The 18,839-nt window shown below is 47.0% G+C and overlaps 1 protein-coding gene across 1 annotated transcript in view; it reads left to right on the top strand.

Moving 5' to 3' along the window:
• The window catches only part of CAPN8 (calpain 8), a 95,921-nt gene that overhangs the window by 48,779 nt on the left and 28,303 nt on the right, over positions 1-18,839 (top strand). Inside the window, exons 8-10 of the mRNA XM_004699933.2 lie at positions 4,660-4,734; positions 6,366-6,526; positions 9,409-9,584. Of these exons, the coding sequence (XP_004699990.1) occupies positions 4,660-4,734; positions 6,366-6,526; positions 9,409-9,584 (412 nt within the window). The remainder of the gene's footprint in view (positions 1-4,659; positions 4,735-6,365; positions 6,527-9,408; positions 9,585-18,839) is intronic.

Raw genomic sequence — 18,839 nt, 5'->3', positions numbered from 1 at the left:
GGGGCAGGGACTCATTGTCTCCAGGGGCAGGAGGAGGGGAGGCATGGAGCTAGCTCTAGGGAGGTGGCCTCAAGTTAGAGAAGGAGCTAGAATCCGCCAGCATCATCAACACAGAGCCACCGGGGAGGCTCAAAAAACTCCAAATTCCCTGCCTTGGAGTCAACTCCGGACCATAGCAATCCAAAGGACAAGGTAGAACTGCCCCTGTGGGTTTCCAAGACTTTAAATCTTTATGGGAGGAGAAAGCCTCTTGTTTCTTCCATGGAATGGCTGGAGGTTTCAAACTGCTGACCTTGAGGCTAGCAGTGCTCCTCCAGATATGCTACTAGTCCAGATAATCACCAATTTTCAATACACCCCTGGGCCCTGGTGGCATGGTAGATTCTGAGTTGGGCTGCAAACCACAAGGTGAACAGTTTGAACTCACCAGCCGCTCTGTGGTAGAAAGAAGAGGTTTTCTTCGCGTGTAAAGATTACGGCCTTTGAAAGCCAGAGGTACAGTTCTGCCCTGTCTTAGGGGGTCTCTGTGGGTCCCAATGGACTCAAAGGCCGCGAGATCCTGTTTTTTGAATACTCGTGGCACAATGGTTCAATGCTTGTCTGCTAACCAAAAGGTTGGTTTGAACCCACCAGCTGCTCTGCAGGAGCAAGACCTGGTTGACCTGGCCCATAAAGGTGACAGCCTTGGAAACCCTGTGAGGAAGTTCTCCTCGGTCCTGCGGGGCTGGCACGAACCAGAACTGTCGTGGTGACATGCGGCAAGATGGCAGTGCATCTCAAGTGTAGCCCTCAGTGCTGGCCTTACTCAGGGATGCCAGTTAGGGGCCCTGGAAGAAGCGTGACGACATGCCACTACAGCATCCTTGTGGCTCCATCTGTGACTGTCCCCTCAGGGTTGCGGCATGAAGGAAGACATGGCCGCAGGGCCCTAGACAAAAGGGTTACTGACTTCTTGTTTTGTTGCTAGGATCGAAGAACCCCCCAAACTTCAATACTGCCCACCACCCTAAAAGGCTGGTGTGACTGAATAAAACCCCACGTTTTGGCCATTTTTAACAGGCAGCTATTTGGCAGGCTGCCAAAAGGACTTGATGATCACCTTGCCGCTATCACCTGCTCTTTGCCACTGGAACAGGCGGGCAATGCCCACGAATGGGCGGGGTGACAGCTGAGGCGGGTGCTGCCCGTTTGGGGATGGGGAGGTCTCTGAGGGAATGATGCTAAGCTCAGTCTACTGTCTTTGCACTTTATTCTTTAAAAAAATTTTTAAACAGCTTTATTAACACTTCATCCATATGCCATACAATTCAATAATTCAATCATATCAAGAAGAGTTGTACAATTGTTACTATATTCAATTCTAGAACATTTTCTTCTTTCTTGTACTCATCATTGTTCATGTAATTTTTTTCCCTATAGACAGTAATTCTTTTTTTTAAATACTTATATTGGGGGCTCTTACATCTCTTAACACAATCCATCCATTCATCCAGTGTGCCAAGCACATTTGCACATATGCCGCCATCATCATTTTCAAAGCATTCTCTTCCCAATTGAGCCCCTGATATCAGCTACCCATTTCTTCCTCCTCCCCTGCCACCCTCCCTCATGAACCTTTGATAAGTTATAGATTATTATTTCCATATCTTACATCATCTGTCATCCCTCACACACTTTTCTGTTATTCATCCCCCCTGGGAGGGGGTTCTAGATTGACCCTTGTGATCGATTCCCCATTCCCCTCCCCCACTCCTACACCCTAATCCTACTGGTATCTCTACTCTCATTGTTGGCCCTGAGAGGTCTATCTATTCTGGATTCCCTGTTTTTCGGGCTCTTATCTATAGCAGTGTGCATGCTCTGGTCTAATCCGATTTGTAAGGTAGAATTGAGGTCATGATAGTGACGTGAAGGAAGCACCAAGGAACTAAAGGAAAGTTGTGTATTTCATCGGTGCTATACTGCACACTGACTGGCTCATCTTTTCCCTGTGACCCCTCTGAGAGAGGATGTCCAATTGTCTACAGATGGGCATTAGGTCTCTACTCCATGCCCCACCCCACCCCACAATTCACCTTGGGTATGGTTTTGTTTTGGGTCTTAGATGCCTGATACCTGATCCCATTGACACCTTATGATCACACAGGCTGGTGTGCTTCTTCCATGTGGGGTTTGTTGCTTCTGAGCTAGATGGCCACTTGTTTATATTCAAGCCTTTATGACCCCAGACACTATATCTTTTGATAGCCGGGCACCATCAGCTTTCTTCACCACATTTGCTTATGCACCCGCTTTGTCTTCAGCAATCGTGTAGGGAAGGTGAGCATCACAGAATGGCGGATTGTTAGAGCAAAGGGTTCTTGTGTTAAGGGAGTACTTGAGTCAAGGCCCAATGTCTAGTCCCCTCTAGTTATAGATGTATTTACATATGTACATGCCTGTATTTAGGCCTCTATGAATGTCCTTTGCACTTTATTCTTTTTACCTTTCTGAAAATCAACTGGGAGATTTAGGCCAGCTCTAAAATTCTCCAGCATGTTCTTTTACCTTGTGTGTAACAAGCACATTCTGAAACTCAGCTCTGATCAATTGAACAACAACCACACCCCATGCCCCATTCCCCGTATACTCCCACAACAAAACCAAAAAACCTTATTGCCACCAAGTCTATTCTTTCCCTAGCAACCCGTAGGTCAAAGTACAGTTGCTCACCAGAGTTTCCAAAGCTGTAAATCTTTATAGGAGCAGAAAGTCTCATCAGGAGCAGCTGGTAGGTTCAAATCCCCAACATTTCCATTGGCAGCTTGATGCTTTACCTGCTGTGCTGCCCAGATTCTGATCAAATACAATGTCGGTGAATAAAGAGGGCCTGGAAACTCTGCAGCCTGATCCCCCAAGGAATTTAATGGCCAGGCAAGAGATACCAGACAGACAAGTGTACACAGCCACACACAGAGAAGCGGTTTGTGTGTGTCTTAGGTTTTATGCAGGGGAGTCAGGATGTTCTGGTCTACCTGAAAGTACCCAGCAGGAAGGGTATTTTTAAAAATGAATCTTGATCCTGCACAGCTATGCAGACATTGAACACATATTTCAGGAAAACCTAACTTTCTAAAGGTCAGGTAGCTGGAGATGGCATTTGAATAAAGTGCCTGGAGAGGGAGTGAGCATGGCTATGGAAAGGCCACCAGCAGGAGGTCTCCCCGGTGACATCATTTCAGGGAAGTTGCCATAAACTGGGCCTCACTGTCATTCTTGCAGACTCGGGAAGTGGACATGACTCCTCCATGCAGTGATGGTCAGGACGATAATTCACTAATTGATTCTGCGGTGCGTAGCTGTCTTACGACAGGAATTCCCACAACTCCGGTCTTGGGCATCCCCATTCTTGGGATCAAGGGCATCATAATTGGGAATGTAAATTTTGCCTAAAAAGAACCCCATGGAGGCAACCACAACCCCTGCTCGCCACGTCTCACATCAGAGCAGAACTGGGCTGTATAGGGTCCGCTTTCTTCTCCTTGGTTTTCCGTGGTTGACAATGTCCACAGCAGAGAACCTGGCGATTCCACAGTGTCCACATCACAGCCTAGTGAGATTGATGGCCTTCTTCAAGTTGCGAATCCTCTCTCCTGCTTTTCTGAGAAGTCCTCCCTCACTAACCAACACGCACTGCCCTAGCTCATCTTTGAACGACTGTGGTCAATTTGATCCCCTAGAGATAGAGCTGGAGGAGCCCTGGTAGCATACTGATGGGCTGCGATATGAAAGGTCAACAGTTCGAAACCACCAGTAACTCCGTGGGAGAAAGAGGAGGCTTTCTACTCCCATGAAGAGTTACAGTCTCAGAAACCCACAGGGGCAGTTCTACCCTGTCCTGTATGGTTTCCATGCGTCGGAATGCGCTCGATGGCAGTGAGTTTGGTTTTCAGAGTAGCGCTTAGAAGACACAATGCTCAGAGCAGATATTCTTGACTAGCTAAGATAAACTATGGTTTCAAGAGCGCTTCAGGGGGGACAATTTGGGTTTAGGGTTTCAAGATTCCAGCCAAAACCAAACTCACTGACCCATCAAGTTGATTCCGATGCATAGCCTCCTTATAGGACAGAGGCGAATTGCCCCTGTGGGTTTCTTAGACTGTAACTCTTTATGAGTTTAGAAAGCCTCTTCTTTCTCCCAAGGAGTGACTGGTCATTTCAAACTGCTGACCTTGCAGTTAGCAGCCCAACTCGTACTCCGCTACAACACCAGGTTCCTAAGATGAGCTCAGAGCAATAGTTGATGGCATTCACCCAGCTCCAGAAAATCTAGAGTCCATGAGAATGTACGCTTCTGTTCTGCCTCCCATCTGGCCCCTCCCGTAGGGCTTTCAGTGGCTGATTGGCCGGAAGTAGCTCACTAGGCTTTTCTATTCAGCTGCTTCTGGGTGTTTTTAAGCTGCCAGCCTTTTGGTCAGTGGCAAGTGCATTACCTAAGGCCTCAGCGTCCCTGCTCCATGTCACCCTCTGAGAGCCCATGACCCGGTCTGCATCCCTTCCCCAGACTTTTGCTACCACATACCATCTTCATGCCCCTTCCGGGCCCTTTTCAGCATCCCAGCCCTTTGGGGGAAAGTGAGCTGCAGTAAACAGCTGGCACTCTGCTCTGTTTGCCTCCAGCGCGCCAGAGTGGAATCACATCGATCCCAGGTGGAAGGAGGAGCTGGTCAAGAAGGCTGAGGATGGGGAGTTCTGGTGAGAGAGCACTGCCTCTGGAGAGCTGCCCTGTGGCCACGGGTTCTGTCCAGGTTCTGATCTGGGGGGGAGTGTCTCTAAGGGGCCCATGAATGTGACAAGCTTCTAGAGTATGGGGGAGCTTAATTGTTCTCCTCTCTTTGCCCTTGTCTAAACCCACCTCTATAGCAGCAGGTCGAAAGCATTTAAATCAAGCTCTGTGGGCCCTCTGTAGGAGTTAGCCACCTACCTGTCTCCCCCAGTTTCTGTGTCTTTCCTACCAAGTAAGGGCGCGGCTGGTCTCTCTTTACTGTCTAGTCCAGAAGTCTCTGAGCTCCGGCTGACCCTCAGAATGTAAGGACACCCTTGTATACAGTGCAAGTGAGAGGAGGTAGTGGCTTCTCTGTGCTGGACATCACGAAGAATGGAGTGAGGACTGCTGGTGGGAATGTAAAACGGAGCCACCATTGTGAAATCCACTTTGGCACTTCTTCAAAAAGTTAGAGCTCCCATACACCCAAACCAAACTCACTGCCGTCGCGTCTGTGCTGACTCACAGCAACCCTGCAGGACAGGGTAGACCTGCCCCAGTGAATAGCCGAGACTGGAATTCTTCATGGGAGTAGAAAGTCCTGTCATTTTCCTGTGGAGCTGCTGGTGGTTTTGAACTGCTGACCTTGGAGTTAGCCACCTTACTGTGATCACTACATTACTAGGGTCCCTCGTTATATATCTAGTTATATATCCCCCAACACATTGACGAGAAGGGCAGCACAGACACTTGTCCACCAGTGTTCATTTCAGCACTTGTTACAGTTACTCAAAGGTGGAAACCATGCGAGTACTCCTCAACAGAAGAATGGGTAGACAAAATGCGGTATGTCCAGAGAATGGGACCTTTCACTGCCATTGAGTCAATTCTGACTCATAGCAACCCTCTAGGACAGGTGGATTGTAACTCTTTATGGGACTAGAAATACACTCTCCTGTGGAGTGGCTGGTGATCTTGAGATGTTGAGCTTGATGGAGGTTCACAGCTCAACGCACAACCACTGCCTGGACTCATAAGGAGTTAAAGTCCCCATAGATACTATGGCATGGACGAACGTTGGAAGCATTCTGCTGAGTGGAATGGGTAAGTCACAAAAGGACAAATATTATTTGGTTTCAAGTATGAAATAGCAAGAAGAGGGAAATCCATTGAGACAAATGGATTGGTGGCTCCCAGGGATACTGATGGTTACCAAGGGGGCTGGGAGAAATGAGGAGTTAATACAAAAAAAGGAGGGGGGGTTGTGCTAAGAATGACAATAAAAATTAATTAAATAGGAACCAACATTTTTGTGAGTTTACATGACGGTAGGGGCACCGTCCATTTGACCTTCAGTTTAGGGGTCAGACTGTGCCTGAGTGGTTAGGGAGATGAGGCATGCATTCTAAGAAGGGGTGAGGAAGAGTAGGGAGGGTGTCTGTGGTCCATAGTATCTGAATACTTGGATCAGGGGACTGTATGTACCTAGAAACGTTTCCACTTGGCCAAGAGCCTCTGAGGCCACTCACTGGCTCCTCCCTGGGACGAGTAGCTTGAGTGTCGCCACTTTTCCAGCCCACCTCTCCTGACAGGGAGCCCTCTGGTTCTTCCACCTCCCCAGGATGTCCTTTACAGATTTCTTGAGACAGTTCTCTAGATTGGAGATTTGCAACTTGTCCCCGGACTCACTGACCAGCGAGGAGGTGCACAAGTGGAACCTGGCCCTATTCACCGGCCGCTGGGTGCGGGGCTCCACCGCCGGGGGCTGTCAGAACTACCCAGGTAAGGTGCAGGGCCTATCTGGTGCCAGGGCTTGCTGCCCCTCTTTGAAGACTCTTGGAAGAATGCCTCTGGAGTTGGCTCTCTGGTTCCAGGTGCTTGGGGGTGCTCCTGGTTCTTTCCTGGGCTTGGAGGGCCAGGGCGGCAATGGTGGCTAGTTGAGGTCCTTCAGTTTCTGTGTGTGTACTTTGAGATCGCTTCCCCCACCTGTTCCTGAAGGGTGAACTGCTTGCTACTAACCACGTTCCTTGCACCCTGCACTGGTGGGCTTCCACCATCCCCATCAAACCGCGGGGTCTGTGGACTGCGGCAGGCTCAACCAGACCACCAGTCTCAGGGCAGCCTCTCTGCTTTGGGTTTGTGCCTGAGTCGCTGGTGGAGAGGCACACACTGGGGCAGGGGACTGCCCACCCTGGGACTTTCAGGACCCACTGCCGGGGCGTGGCACAAATCTTGCCTCTGCACTAACCCTGGACCTCATCTTCTGAAAGGTGGGAATCCTCGTGGGTCACAAACCCTCACTAATACCTCTGCAGGCTCCTCCTAGGGTGAGCCTCGTGAGGCGAAGCCTGTTGAAAATCTCTGACAACGGACCCGCCTTTCTAAGGAGGACGAAGGCATACGATCCGGCTCTCTCCACCGCGACCACCCCGCCTTCTGCCCCATCCCGGGTTTGATGTTGACCAGTGATGGTGGATGACGGACAGGGCCGTCCCAGGCCACCTCTGAGCTGTTGGCAGTGACCTTATAATAAACCCACTTGGGCACACCCCTGAGGTCTTGGCAAGGTCCCCCCTTCCCCCTCCCACCCAAGCCACGCTGCTGTTTCGAGCTGCAGAGATAAGACCGTGTCCAGTAGGAGCCAAGTCCATTTTCTGCTTTCGTTGTTTAGCACAGGGACCCTAGGGAGGTCATTTCTCTTATCTGAGGCTCTGTGTCCTCATTTCCTCCCCACCCCCCCCAAAAAAAACCCAGGACAGTGTGAGACTGGCTTTCCAACCTCACTGGGTCGCCATGGGCACTGTAGCCCCCACCGGGTAGGAAATTGCTTTGTAAAATGGCGTAAACCAAAACCCCAAACCAAACCCACTGCTGTCGAGTTGATTTTGACTCACAGTCACCATTATGCCAATGCTCATTGACGGGACATGTGATTTTTTAGGGCCTGCTCTCTTCCTCCAGTCCTGTTAAGGAGTAAGCAACATGCAGGGGTTGCGGTAATGTCCCATTTGGGACAAATTAAAATATGCTCGCCATTTGCAAGCTCTTAGAGATGCATGGGAAATATGCCTGGATCATTTGGGGAGCTCAGAACTGCAGGGGGTGCCCAAGGTAACTGCCTGTGCCCAATCACCACTCCATCTGGGCTGCCAGCTAGCTGTCAGGAAGAGACGGATTGCTCTTGCCTTTTGGTAATGATGCAAATGTGGAAGATTACAGAATTTTCTTTGTCTCTGCGGGAATCTATAGACATTTGGCTTTAGAATCCATACACTTGTGCTCTAAATTAAAACAAAACCCAAACCACATCTAGAAGTATAGATCCAGGGAAGGGAAAATTGAACAACTCATTGTATTGTTAAGAAGAGACCTTAGCCAGTGGCTCTTGGTCTCCTGTGAGTGCCTTTGTTATTTCTCCAAATGACACCCTACTTGAGAGGACACGAGGGGAGCCCCGCCATCCTTCTCTCCTCAGGTCATGTCATGCTGGCATGGCTGAGGCCTTAGTAGGAAAGGCCTGTCAGACTGGTCTTCTTCAATTACGCTCTGCTGCACAGTCCTGTCACAGAACTGCTGTGTGCCCTTGGAGAATCCATTTGACCCCTCTGTGCCTTCGCTTGTGTAGTCACTCTTTTGAGAGATTAAGAAAAAAATTACCTTTTAAACAAAGGACTCTTTAAATACTCACGGATGGTATGGCAGGAATGCTTCTTAATTGCCCATTATTCTTCCTCATGCATTATTGAATGACTTCCCCCTGGAGAGTGCCTCACGTCTGTGGATTGCAACACCGAAGCCATCAAGTGAGGTGACGTGGGGGGCCGACGGATGGAGGAGCAGCTCGCAGGCTGCTAGGCTTGGAGCTGAAGCCCTCCCTCCCAGGGGAAGACAGGTGTCAGTCAGCCTGGGGATTCAAATTCCTAAGCCCTGTGAAGCTAGGCTCCTCCGGCCGTTGCCCTCATCAATGCCAGTGCCATATTTTTAAGCTCAGCAATCTCCGTTCCTCAGGAGGTGGCTTTATCTTCACGGACCAGGGAGCCCAGAAAAAGGAGATGGCCGCCATTTGTGGGCTGACTTGCAGGTTCCTTCCCAATAGGACGCAGTAGAGTCCAGGCATCAGGTGCCTGGAACGTCTCCAATCAACCATGCCTGGTCTGTTGCTTAATCAAATGTGCAAAACTTCCCAGTGCTCTAGGACTCGTGTGTGTGTGTGTGTGTGTGTGTGTGTGTGTGTGTGTGAGTAGGGTAGAAGCCATGCCTAGGCACATTGTAAAGAAAACGTTCCCAGTATTGTTTTCTAATCAGTAGGTCCCTGCATGGTGCAAAGGTCTAACGCTTGACCACTAAGCTCACGGTTCGTGGCTAACCAGCCGTTTTGAGACCATGTCATTTCAAGACAATCCATACGGGTCAGAGTCAAACTGTGCGCCCTAAGATTTCTTATCTGATCTTTCAGAACATATCTTCAGGTCTTTCATCTGAGGCACCTCTGGGTGGACTTTGGTTAGCAGCTCAGCATCTTCACCTTCTGCGACACCCAGACAGTCCTCCAATTTGCCGAGAATCATACTGTCGGTGGGATGACCAAGGCTCTCCCTTTTTGTTTTCCTCTTCCCATGTCCTCACCCCTGTGCGGGGAACGGCGGCCACCACGTGACTTCCAGCCACTTACTGGACCAACCCCCAGTTCAAAATCCACTTGGACGAGGTGGACGATGGCCAGGAGGAGAGCAGCAGTGAACTCGGCTGTACTGTGCTGCTTGGTCTGATGCAGAAAAACCGCAGGCGACGGAAGAAGCTAGGGCAAGGCATGCTGAGCATCGGCTATGCTATCTACCAGGTACCCTGCTCCCCCTGGGCTTGCCTTTTACTGCACGCTCACTCTCTGGCCTGAAGATGGTGTCCCGTGGCTGGAGTACATGTTTTCTAATGCTTGGGTAGTTCTAATCAAGCATTCTTCTTGCTCTCTTAAATGGATCTGTCGTGGCTTTATTGAGGCCTGACTTCCGGCATTAGAAAGTTACTCCTAGGGTTTGAGTCTTTGTCTGCTGTTAACACTGAGGCATGTAAATCATTGAACCTGAACTGTCCTTTGGAGCTCAAGATACTTCATTGCTATTGAGTCGATTTCAATGCATAGGGACCCTATAGATATGATTATTAGATTTTTTTTCCAAATATGAGCTTTTCAGGGGGCAGTAGCCAAGGACATGGGGCCACAAAGCACTAGCAGGGATACAAAAAGGATGAGGCACACATGTGAGTAGGGGAAGAGAAGCAAGAATCGGGAGCTGTTATGGATTGCGTTGTGTCCCCTTTACCCCCCAATATGTGTCAACTTGCTTAGACTATGGGTCTCAGTATTATGTAATTATTCTCCATTTTGTGATCTGATGTAATTATCCTATGTGTTGTAAGTCGTCAGCTCTATGAAGTTAATGAGGCAGGCGTCAAGGCGATTACGTTAATGAGGCAGGATGCAATATACCAAATTAGGTTGTATCTTGAATCAATGTCCTTGGAGACATAAAAGGAGTTAAAGAAAGGGCAGCGAGGAGAGGAATCTCAGTACCACTAAGGAGCGCCAGGAGCAGAGTGGTCATTTGGACCCCAGGTCCCTGTGCCGGGAACCTGTTCAACATATGGGAAGATTGATGTCAAGACAAACGGAGAGCTTCAAGAAGCCTGGTCCTATAGATGCTGAAAGGCAATGACCTTTCTCCTAAACTTTCAGTCAACAGAGAGAAATCCTTCATCTCCAGCTGGTGCCTGAATTTGGGCTTCCAGGCTCCTAAACTGTGAAAGAATACATTTCTGTTTGTTCAAGCCCCCACCCCCAAACCCCACTTTTGGTATTTCTGTTAGAGCTAAACAAAATAACTAAGACAGGAGCCAAAGACTAAGATCCCCTCATCACGAGCAACCTTGAGACACTTGTTAGAGTGCTCAGGGCCTGGGGTGGGGCCAGGGAAGCCTCAGGGCCACATATCGTTCAGCTGGCTCTTGATCTGGAAACAGAATCGGACTCTGGTCTCAGACTGCAATCCTTAGCTCAACAGCCCGGTTTGCCCATGTAACCAACCATCTATGGATTACCATTCTCAGAGATATATTGACACAAGACTTTTGGGTTTTGACAAGCCTAGCCAGGAATAATTAGGCTCTTTTTTTGTTGTTTTGGTAAAGAGAAAAAGACTCCTTATAACAAATTCCAGGGAGATTTATAGTGGTTGTACAAATTGTTAAAAATAAAATTCTAGGGGAACAATACAACTCTAATCAGGAAGATCCAGTGTCAGACACAGAGTTCACTGTAGTAAAAAGAACTAGGTATAAATTAATGCATGGGAGTTATTATAATTAGGAAACAACAAGGATAAGAGGAATTGTCAAGTGAGCCCTGCCCTATCAAATGGAAACACAAAAATAAAATAAGAATATGATTGGATATTGCTGACACCCTTACTTCTCTTGTTTTGGAATTTAGGAGTTTAAAATTTAGGGTATGTGTGTGTGTGTAAGGGGGGGGTATTTAGGTTGGAAGAGTGGAAATTGGAAAACAATTTCTACTTTATGGCAGGACACAGAAATTGTAACTAAATCAACTCAACCTCTAACTTAGCTGTTCTATTCACCTAAAAGGTAAAGAGCATAAAAGCAAAAAGAATCTGTTTATAGGTACAAAATCTGCGAAAGCACTTAATGCATGCATATGAATCCAACACATTGTGAACCCTCACTATGTGCCAGGTGCGGTGCTGAAAGCTGGGGACACAGGGCCACTGCTGTCAAGGTGCTCAGACACTCCAGGGGGGTGGAACCAGACACACCCCAGGAGTCTCCAGTGCAGCCAGATTGCTCTGGGAGGGGAATGGAGATGATGGGCTAGAGCCTACTCCAAGAAGGATGCTTCCACTGACAAGTTGTTGGGGCTTCAAGAAAGAGTCCAAGTTCAAAGGTGGAGAAGGGAGCAGATAGGAGGCAGGGCTGGAGGATAGACTCTCATGGACAATGTGGCCACCAGGCTCATTGTCCATCAGGTCTGCTGCATGTAACGTGATCAGCAAAGTCTTTCCAAGATCTATGAGTTAACACATGGAAATAGCTGTGTTTGACATAGCATTTGCTGGACTAAATAATGCATACAACAGTGGTTCTCAACCTTCCTAATGTCGTGACCCTTTGATACAGTTCCTCATGTTGTGGTGACCCCCCCAACCATAAAATTATTTTCATTGGTACTTCATAACTGTAATTTTGCTACTGTTATGAATTGGGGGACCCCTGTGAAAGGGTTGCTCGACCCCCAACGGGGTGGCATACAACTTTACTCCCCTGAAGTTATTACGGTCCACTCTACTTTGAGAAGGCAGCTGGTCCCAAGCCCTATTCGGAGTGCCTTCCAACCTGAGGGGCCTGTCTTCCTGCACTACATCAGATAATGTTCTACTATTAGTCACAGCATTTTAACAGGCTAGAGTTTTCTTAGAAGTAGATTGCCCCCTTGCAGAGGGGCCTTGGGGAGGAGACGAGCCAGTCAGGGTGCGATGTAACAACGATGAAAAATACAACTTTCCTCTAGTTCCTAAATGTTTCCTCCCCGCTCCCTCTACCATGACTCGAATTCGACCTTGCAAGTCTGGCTAGACCAGAGGATGTACACTGGTACAGATAGGAAGTGGAAATACAGGGAATCCAGGGCAGAGGAGCCCTACGGGACCAGTGGAGTGAGTGGCGAAACAGGGAGGGTAGAGGGAGAGTGGGTAGGAAAGAGGGAACCGATTACAAGGAACTATATGTGACCTCCTCCCTGGGGGACAGACAACAGAAAAGTGGGTGAAGGGAGACGTCGGACAGGGAAAGATATGACAAAATAACAATTTGTAAATTATCAAGGGCTCATGAGGGAGGGGGGAGCGGGGAGGGAGGGGAAAATGAGAACCTAATGTCGGGGGTTTAAGTGGAGAGAAAATGTTTTGAGAATGATGAGGGCAATGAATGTACAAATGCGCTTTACACAATTGATGTGTATGGATTGTGATAAGAGTTGTATGAGCCCCTAATAAAATGATTAAAAAAAAAAAGCTATCACTTGAAAAAAAAAAAAAGAAGTAGATTGCCAGGTAAGTTGCAGTCTCAGAAACCCAAACCCTAAAGGGCAGTTCTACCCTGTCTTATAAGGTCACTATGAGTTAGGATGGACTCAGTGGCAGTATGTTCAGTTTCTGAGTCTTTGTAGTCTGTCATTGTCTGGAACCTCCACGGGATCTTGTCTACCATGAGTAAATCCTGACATTTGAAATCTCAGTGGCATAGTTTCCAGCATCACAGCAACACGTAAACCCCCACAGTATGAAAAGCTGACAGCAGAGGAGCTTAATGATGGGGACAAAGTACAGCATTCGGAACCTTCATTGACTAATGTGGCATGTCTCAAAATGAGAAAGGACAGCTACACATTAGTAATCAGAACATGGGGGGTAGGAAGTATGCATCTAGGAAAATTAGAAGTTATCAAAAATGAAATGGAACATTAGAAGATAGGAATTCTAGGCAATGGTGAGCTGATAGGAGCTGATATTGGCCGTTTAGAATGGAACAATTATATGGCCTGTTATACCGGGGAAGACAAATTGAAGAGGATTGGCATTGCATTAGAACACTTCACAATCTATTCTGAAGCACAATGCTGTCAGCGGTAGGATAATATGCATATGCCTACACAGGAAGATACGTTAATATGACCATTATTCAAATTTACACACCAACCACTCATGCCAAATAAAGATGAAGAAACAACTTCTGCAGGCGGAAATTGATCAAACAGGCAAACACGGTGCATTGACAATTCCCGATGATAGGCATGCAAATGTTGGGAACAAGGAAGAACGATCGAAAATTGGAAAATATGGCCTTGGTGATAGAAATTGCTAGAGATTGCATGATAGAATTTTGCAAGACCAGTGACTTATTCCCTGGAGATACCTTTTTACAATAACATAGAAGGCAACTATACATGATGCCCTTACCCAGATGAATTTATAGGAATAAAATCAGTGATATCTGTGGAGATGATAGGGACACTCAATATCTGTCAGAATGAGGCCAGGGATTGACTATGGAACAGACTATCAATTGCCCATGTGCAAAGTCAGATTGAAGCTGAAGAAATTTAAAAGAAGCTCCTGAGAGACAGAATACAATCCTGAGGCTACCCCACCTGAATTTAGAGACGGTCTCAAGTTTCAGTTTGACACATCGAACACTAATGATTCACTACCGGATGAGTTCTGAGATGACATTAGCTACATCATACATGAAGGAAACAGTCATTAAAAATACAGCAAAGAAAAGACCAAAGTCGATGTAAGACTCTGAAACTTGCTCCTGAGTGTAGAGTAGCTAAAGAGAATGGAAGACATGAACAGAACAGAAGATGTCAAAGGGCAGCTCGAGAAGGTAGAGTAAAATATTATGACGAATATGCAAAGACTGAAGGTGCAAAACCCAAAAGAGAAAAATATACTCAGTATTCTCTGGGGCAAAGGAATGAAGAAGGAATGCAAGTTTTGAGTTGCAACCTGAAAGGATAACATGGACAAGATGTTGAATGCAGGACGAAGCACGGAAAGTAGATGTAAAGAATACCCGAGCTACTGTGCCAACCAGACTCGGTTGATGTTCAGTCACTTCAAGAGGTAGCATCTAACCGAGAGCGGGTGATATTGAAGAAAGAGAGCTAAGCTGCAATGAAGGCATTGGTGAAAAAGGAAAAAAAGAGGCTCTAGCAATTGACAGAATGCCAATAGTAAATTTTCAATAAACAAATACAACTCTAAAAGCACTCACTCATCTTTGTCTAGAAATTTGGAAGGCAGATACCTGGCCAGCTAACTGGGAGAGAGCCACATTTTCCCCAGGCCAAAGGCAGACGATCCAACAAATGTAGAAATCATCAAACAGTAACATGAATATCACGTGCAGGTAACATTTTGCGGAGGACAATTCAAAAATGGTTGCAGTAGTATGTCAACCGGGAGCTGCCAGAAATTCCAGACAGAGGCGAAAGAGAACATGGCATGAGGGAGATCATTGCTGATGTCAGGTGGATCTTGGCGGAAAGCTGAGGATACCAGAAACATATTTACCTGTGCTTTATTGATGATGCAAACATTTGACCGTGTGGATCAACACAAATAAGGATACTGTTGAGAAGGGGAATTCTAGAACACTGCACTGTGCTCATGTGAATTGTGCATAAAGCAAGAGGCAGGGATTCTGAGTAGTTTAAAATAAGGGAGGGTATGTGTCAGGGTTTTAGCTTTTCACTATACTAGTTCAATCTTTATACTGAGCAAATAATGTGAGAAACTAGATAATATGAAGAAGAACATGGCATTAGCATGACCTACAGTTTGCAGATGATACAACCTTGCTTGCTGAAAGTACAGAGGACCTGAAGCACTTGCTGATGAATATCAAAGACTACAGCTTTCAGTGTGAATTACCTTTCCACAGAAAACAAAAATCCTCAGACCTGGACGGATAGGCACATCAGGAATGGATAAAATATTGAAGTTATGATGATTTCATTCACTAGACTCCATAGTCAATGCCATGGAAGTAGTCAGGGAATCAAATATTGTGCCGCAAAACGATTGCTAAGACCTTGTCCAAGACTTCAGGACAGATGCCATTTTGAAGAGGAAGCCCAAGTCACAGTATTTTCAGCTGCCTCATATGCAAGTTTAATCTGGACAATGAATAAGGATTGATATCTTTGAATTATGGTATCGGTGAAGACCCATAAATATACCATAGACTGCAATAATAATAATAATAATAATAATAATAATAATAATAATAATAATAATAATAAATGTGTGTTGGGGGAAGTATAGCCAGACTCTTCCTTAGAAGTAATGATGGCATGACTTTGTCTTCAGTAGTTTGTATGAGGAGGCACCAAAAATACAAAACAAAACAAAAACCAGGAATTTTTTTTCAAAGCTATGTATTTAATTTGTTTTAAAAAACAACCTGATCACCTTCAAAGTACTCTCCATTACACTTTATACATATCTCAAATCTGCGATTCCATTCTTGGAAACATTTTTCAAACTCATCTGTTTGGATGGCTGACAGCACCTCCCTGTCTTTTCCTTCACCTCTTCTACATTGTCAAATTGCTGTCCTTTCATGTCCCTCTTTATTGGTGGAAACAAAAAGAAGTCACACGGAGCGAGGTCAGGTGAATGAAGTGTGTGGGGCAAGAAATGCATGCTGTTTTTTTTTTGCTAAAAACGTGATGGCAAAACTAATCCTCTGTCTGCCACAAATCAGGCCTTTTTTTGTTGTACACTGTTACACTATCTTTTCAGAACCTCTAAATAGAAAGCTTGATTAACAGTCTGACCTGGTGGAATGAACTTTAAATGTACTACGAGTTGACATTTTAGTCTGTTTGTAAAGTTGACAGACATCCAGAATGAAGTTTGCCATCAATTGACATTTTACCTTTTTTTGAAATGAGAAAACCATGTGTACACTTGAATTTTTCCCATAGTGCTGTCTTTGTAAGCTGTGTTCAACATCACAACAGTTTCGGTGGCATTTTTCCTGAGCAGGAAACAAGATTTTACAGCCACACACTATTCTCTTAAATCAGTCCTCTCAAAAAAAACGAGGTTTTAGTGAAACTGTTTTTAAGAAAAAAAAACCACTGTGACCAGGTAGAACCTTCCCAGGTGATGCCACTGGGTGCACCAACACAGAGCGAGTTGCTGGATGCTCGCCTAGAGGAAAAAATGTGTACTATCAAAACTCTGTCCAGTGGAGCTTTTTTCCATTTTATTTTTTTTGGGGGGAGGGAGTACCCCCTCATACATGTCATCAGGAGGGACAAATCCCTGGAGAAGGACATCATGTTTAGTAGAGAGTCAGGGAAAAAGAAAGCCCCTCAGTGAGATTGACGTCACAGTGGCTACAACAGTGGAGTCAAGCAAAACAACAACTGTGAGGATGGTGCAGGACCAGGAAGTGTTTTGCTTTGGGGTAGACAACACACTAGGAACTGACGTGATGCCACCTAACAAGATAACATGCTCATTTTTCAGATGTCTCATTAGAGCTGCTTCTAAGGTCCACCATTGCATGTGATCTATGGTCCTATTATTGCCTGAGGTGTATTCTTTTGAGCATGCCATCAGTGAATGGAAGCATTTGAAAAGTTAGGTTGATATGTGGGGCAAAGGGAGGTAGGGAGTTCATATTCTGTGTTTGCCTCTTCTGGCATTAAGTATCTGCAAACTGGAGTCTGGCTTGAGGGTTGAAAACCTAACGTTGATTGAGAAGCAGCCAGGATGCCTGAAGGCTAGCAAGTCCTCTCTCTCTCTCCCCCCTTCCTGTTATCTTCCTGCTGTGACAATGGGCTCATGCCAGGCAGGCCTGTCATTTGCATTCAGAAACCCGTGGCTCAAAGAGGCCTGTTCCTTTCCATCCATCAGTGGGCAATGGTTAAAGCCTGGCTGCTACTTCACTGCTCTGGGTTTGTGCCACTCAAAGTCCTCACCGCCTGGTTCAGTTCCTGCCCAGCGTCTCCTGGCAGGGTGGATTCGCAGCATATCGGTGGTGGCGGTCACACTGTTAATGGGACAACAGCCAAGGTAGCTCTCTTCCCACTGGCTGTCACCAGTTGCTGTTGCCTCCACCTGATGCATGTGCGTCCCTGTAGAATTGTGCTGCATGGAGCTCCGGTGATTCACTTCTCAGAGGTCGTTCATCAAGCCCTTCTTTCGAGGAGCCTCTCAGTGCGCTTGAGTCTCCAGCCTCTCAGCTGGTCACTGAGCGAATCATTGCACCACCCAGGCCCCTTGGGGCTGGCAGGAGAATCCTGGCTGAGGGTGGGGAAAGGCTTTTAGGCAGAGAGTGGGAGGGAGATCCCTGGAAGGACATCCGCTGTCCAAGACAGCAAGGTGTCCTGTCATCATGGGCATTTGGACTTTAAACTAACAGTCAGAGAATTTGTTAGTGGGATTTTCTTCCTTTGCTGCCAATTGGGCCGTTCTCAGAAAAATCAGATGTTCAAACACACCAGCCATCTAGGGCGAGAATGATGTGGCAACTGGGCTTCCCTCAAGGTTCCCAGTCCCAGGAGCTCTACGGGGCGGCTCTCCTCTGTCCTGTGCGGCAGACTCGGCTCCAAAGCAACGGGCTTGCTGCCCGCTTGCAGAGGGAGCCCTGAAGTGAGGCCACTGGTTGCTCCAAGTGCTCACTCGTTTTATTTTATTTTTCTTAAGGTGTATGTAGGAGCCCAGGGACCCAAGCCACAAACTATATTATTTTTGCTCTTCTGGTCAGAGGAACCTGTGTGGTAGGGGCGAAGGAGGGACAAGGATGCAGCAGGGCCTGGTCCCTCTCCTCTCGCCTGGCATGTGAGGCCTGGTCCCGGCAGGCGAGGACTCTAATTGGGATCCAACCTTCTCAGCTGCAAATAAATAAGTCCACTAATAGTTACCGCTTCGCTGCAAGTGGAAAGGCTGACAGTTCGAATCTGCCCAGTGCAGTCCAAGAAACACAGCCTGGTGATCTGTGTCATTAATACCATGGACAAGGAGACCCTTGTGGTGGTCCTACTCTATGACACATGGGGTCATCAGGAGCCGGAATGGACTCCCTGGCTACAGATTTGGTGTTGTTGTGTTGTTGTTTTTTAAAACTTGAGCTTAATGAAAAAGGAACAGTGCAGTTTATGTAACCAAACCAAGGGGAGGGCAGGAGGGTTTGGGACAAGGCCCTGGGCTGCTTCTCCTCCACACCTCATCTCTGGTGTCTCCTAGTCCAGCTCTCTTCCTACCATCACCAGCATGAAAGAAAGGGCCATCCTGCCCCACAGCCCTGCCATTGAGTCAATGCTGATTCAGACAGGGTAGAACTTCCCCTGTGAGTTTCCAAAACCATGACGCATTATGGGTGTAGCAAGCCTCATCTTTCTCCTGAGGAGAGGCTGGTGGTTTTGAACGGCGGACCTTGCAGTTAGCAGCCCAGTGCTAAACCACTACACCAGGGGTCCTCAAACTATGGCCCGCGGGCCACA

This window comes from Echinops telfairi, unplaced genomic scaffold, assembly GCF_000313985.2.
Source record: "Echinops telfairi isolate 266 unplaced genomic scaffold, ASM31398v2 ScPeMD7_7424;HRSCAF=8462, whole genome shotgun sequence".
Classification (NCBI taxonomy): Eukaryota; Metazoa; Chordata; class Mammalia; order Afrosoricida; family Tenrecidae; genus Echinops; species Echinops telfairi.
This window is presented reverse-complemented; position numbering and strand designations above follow the sequence as displayed.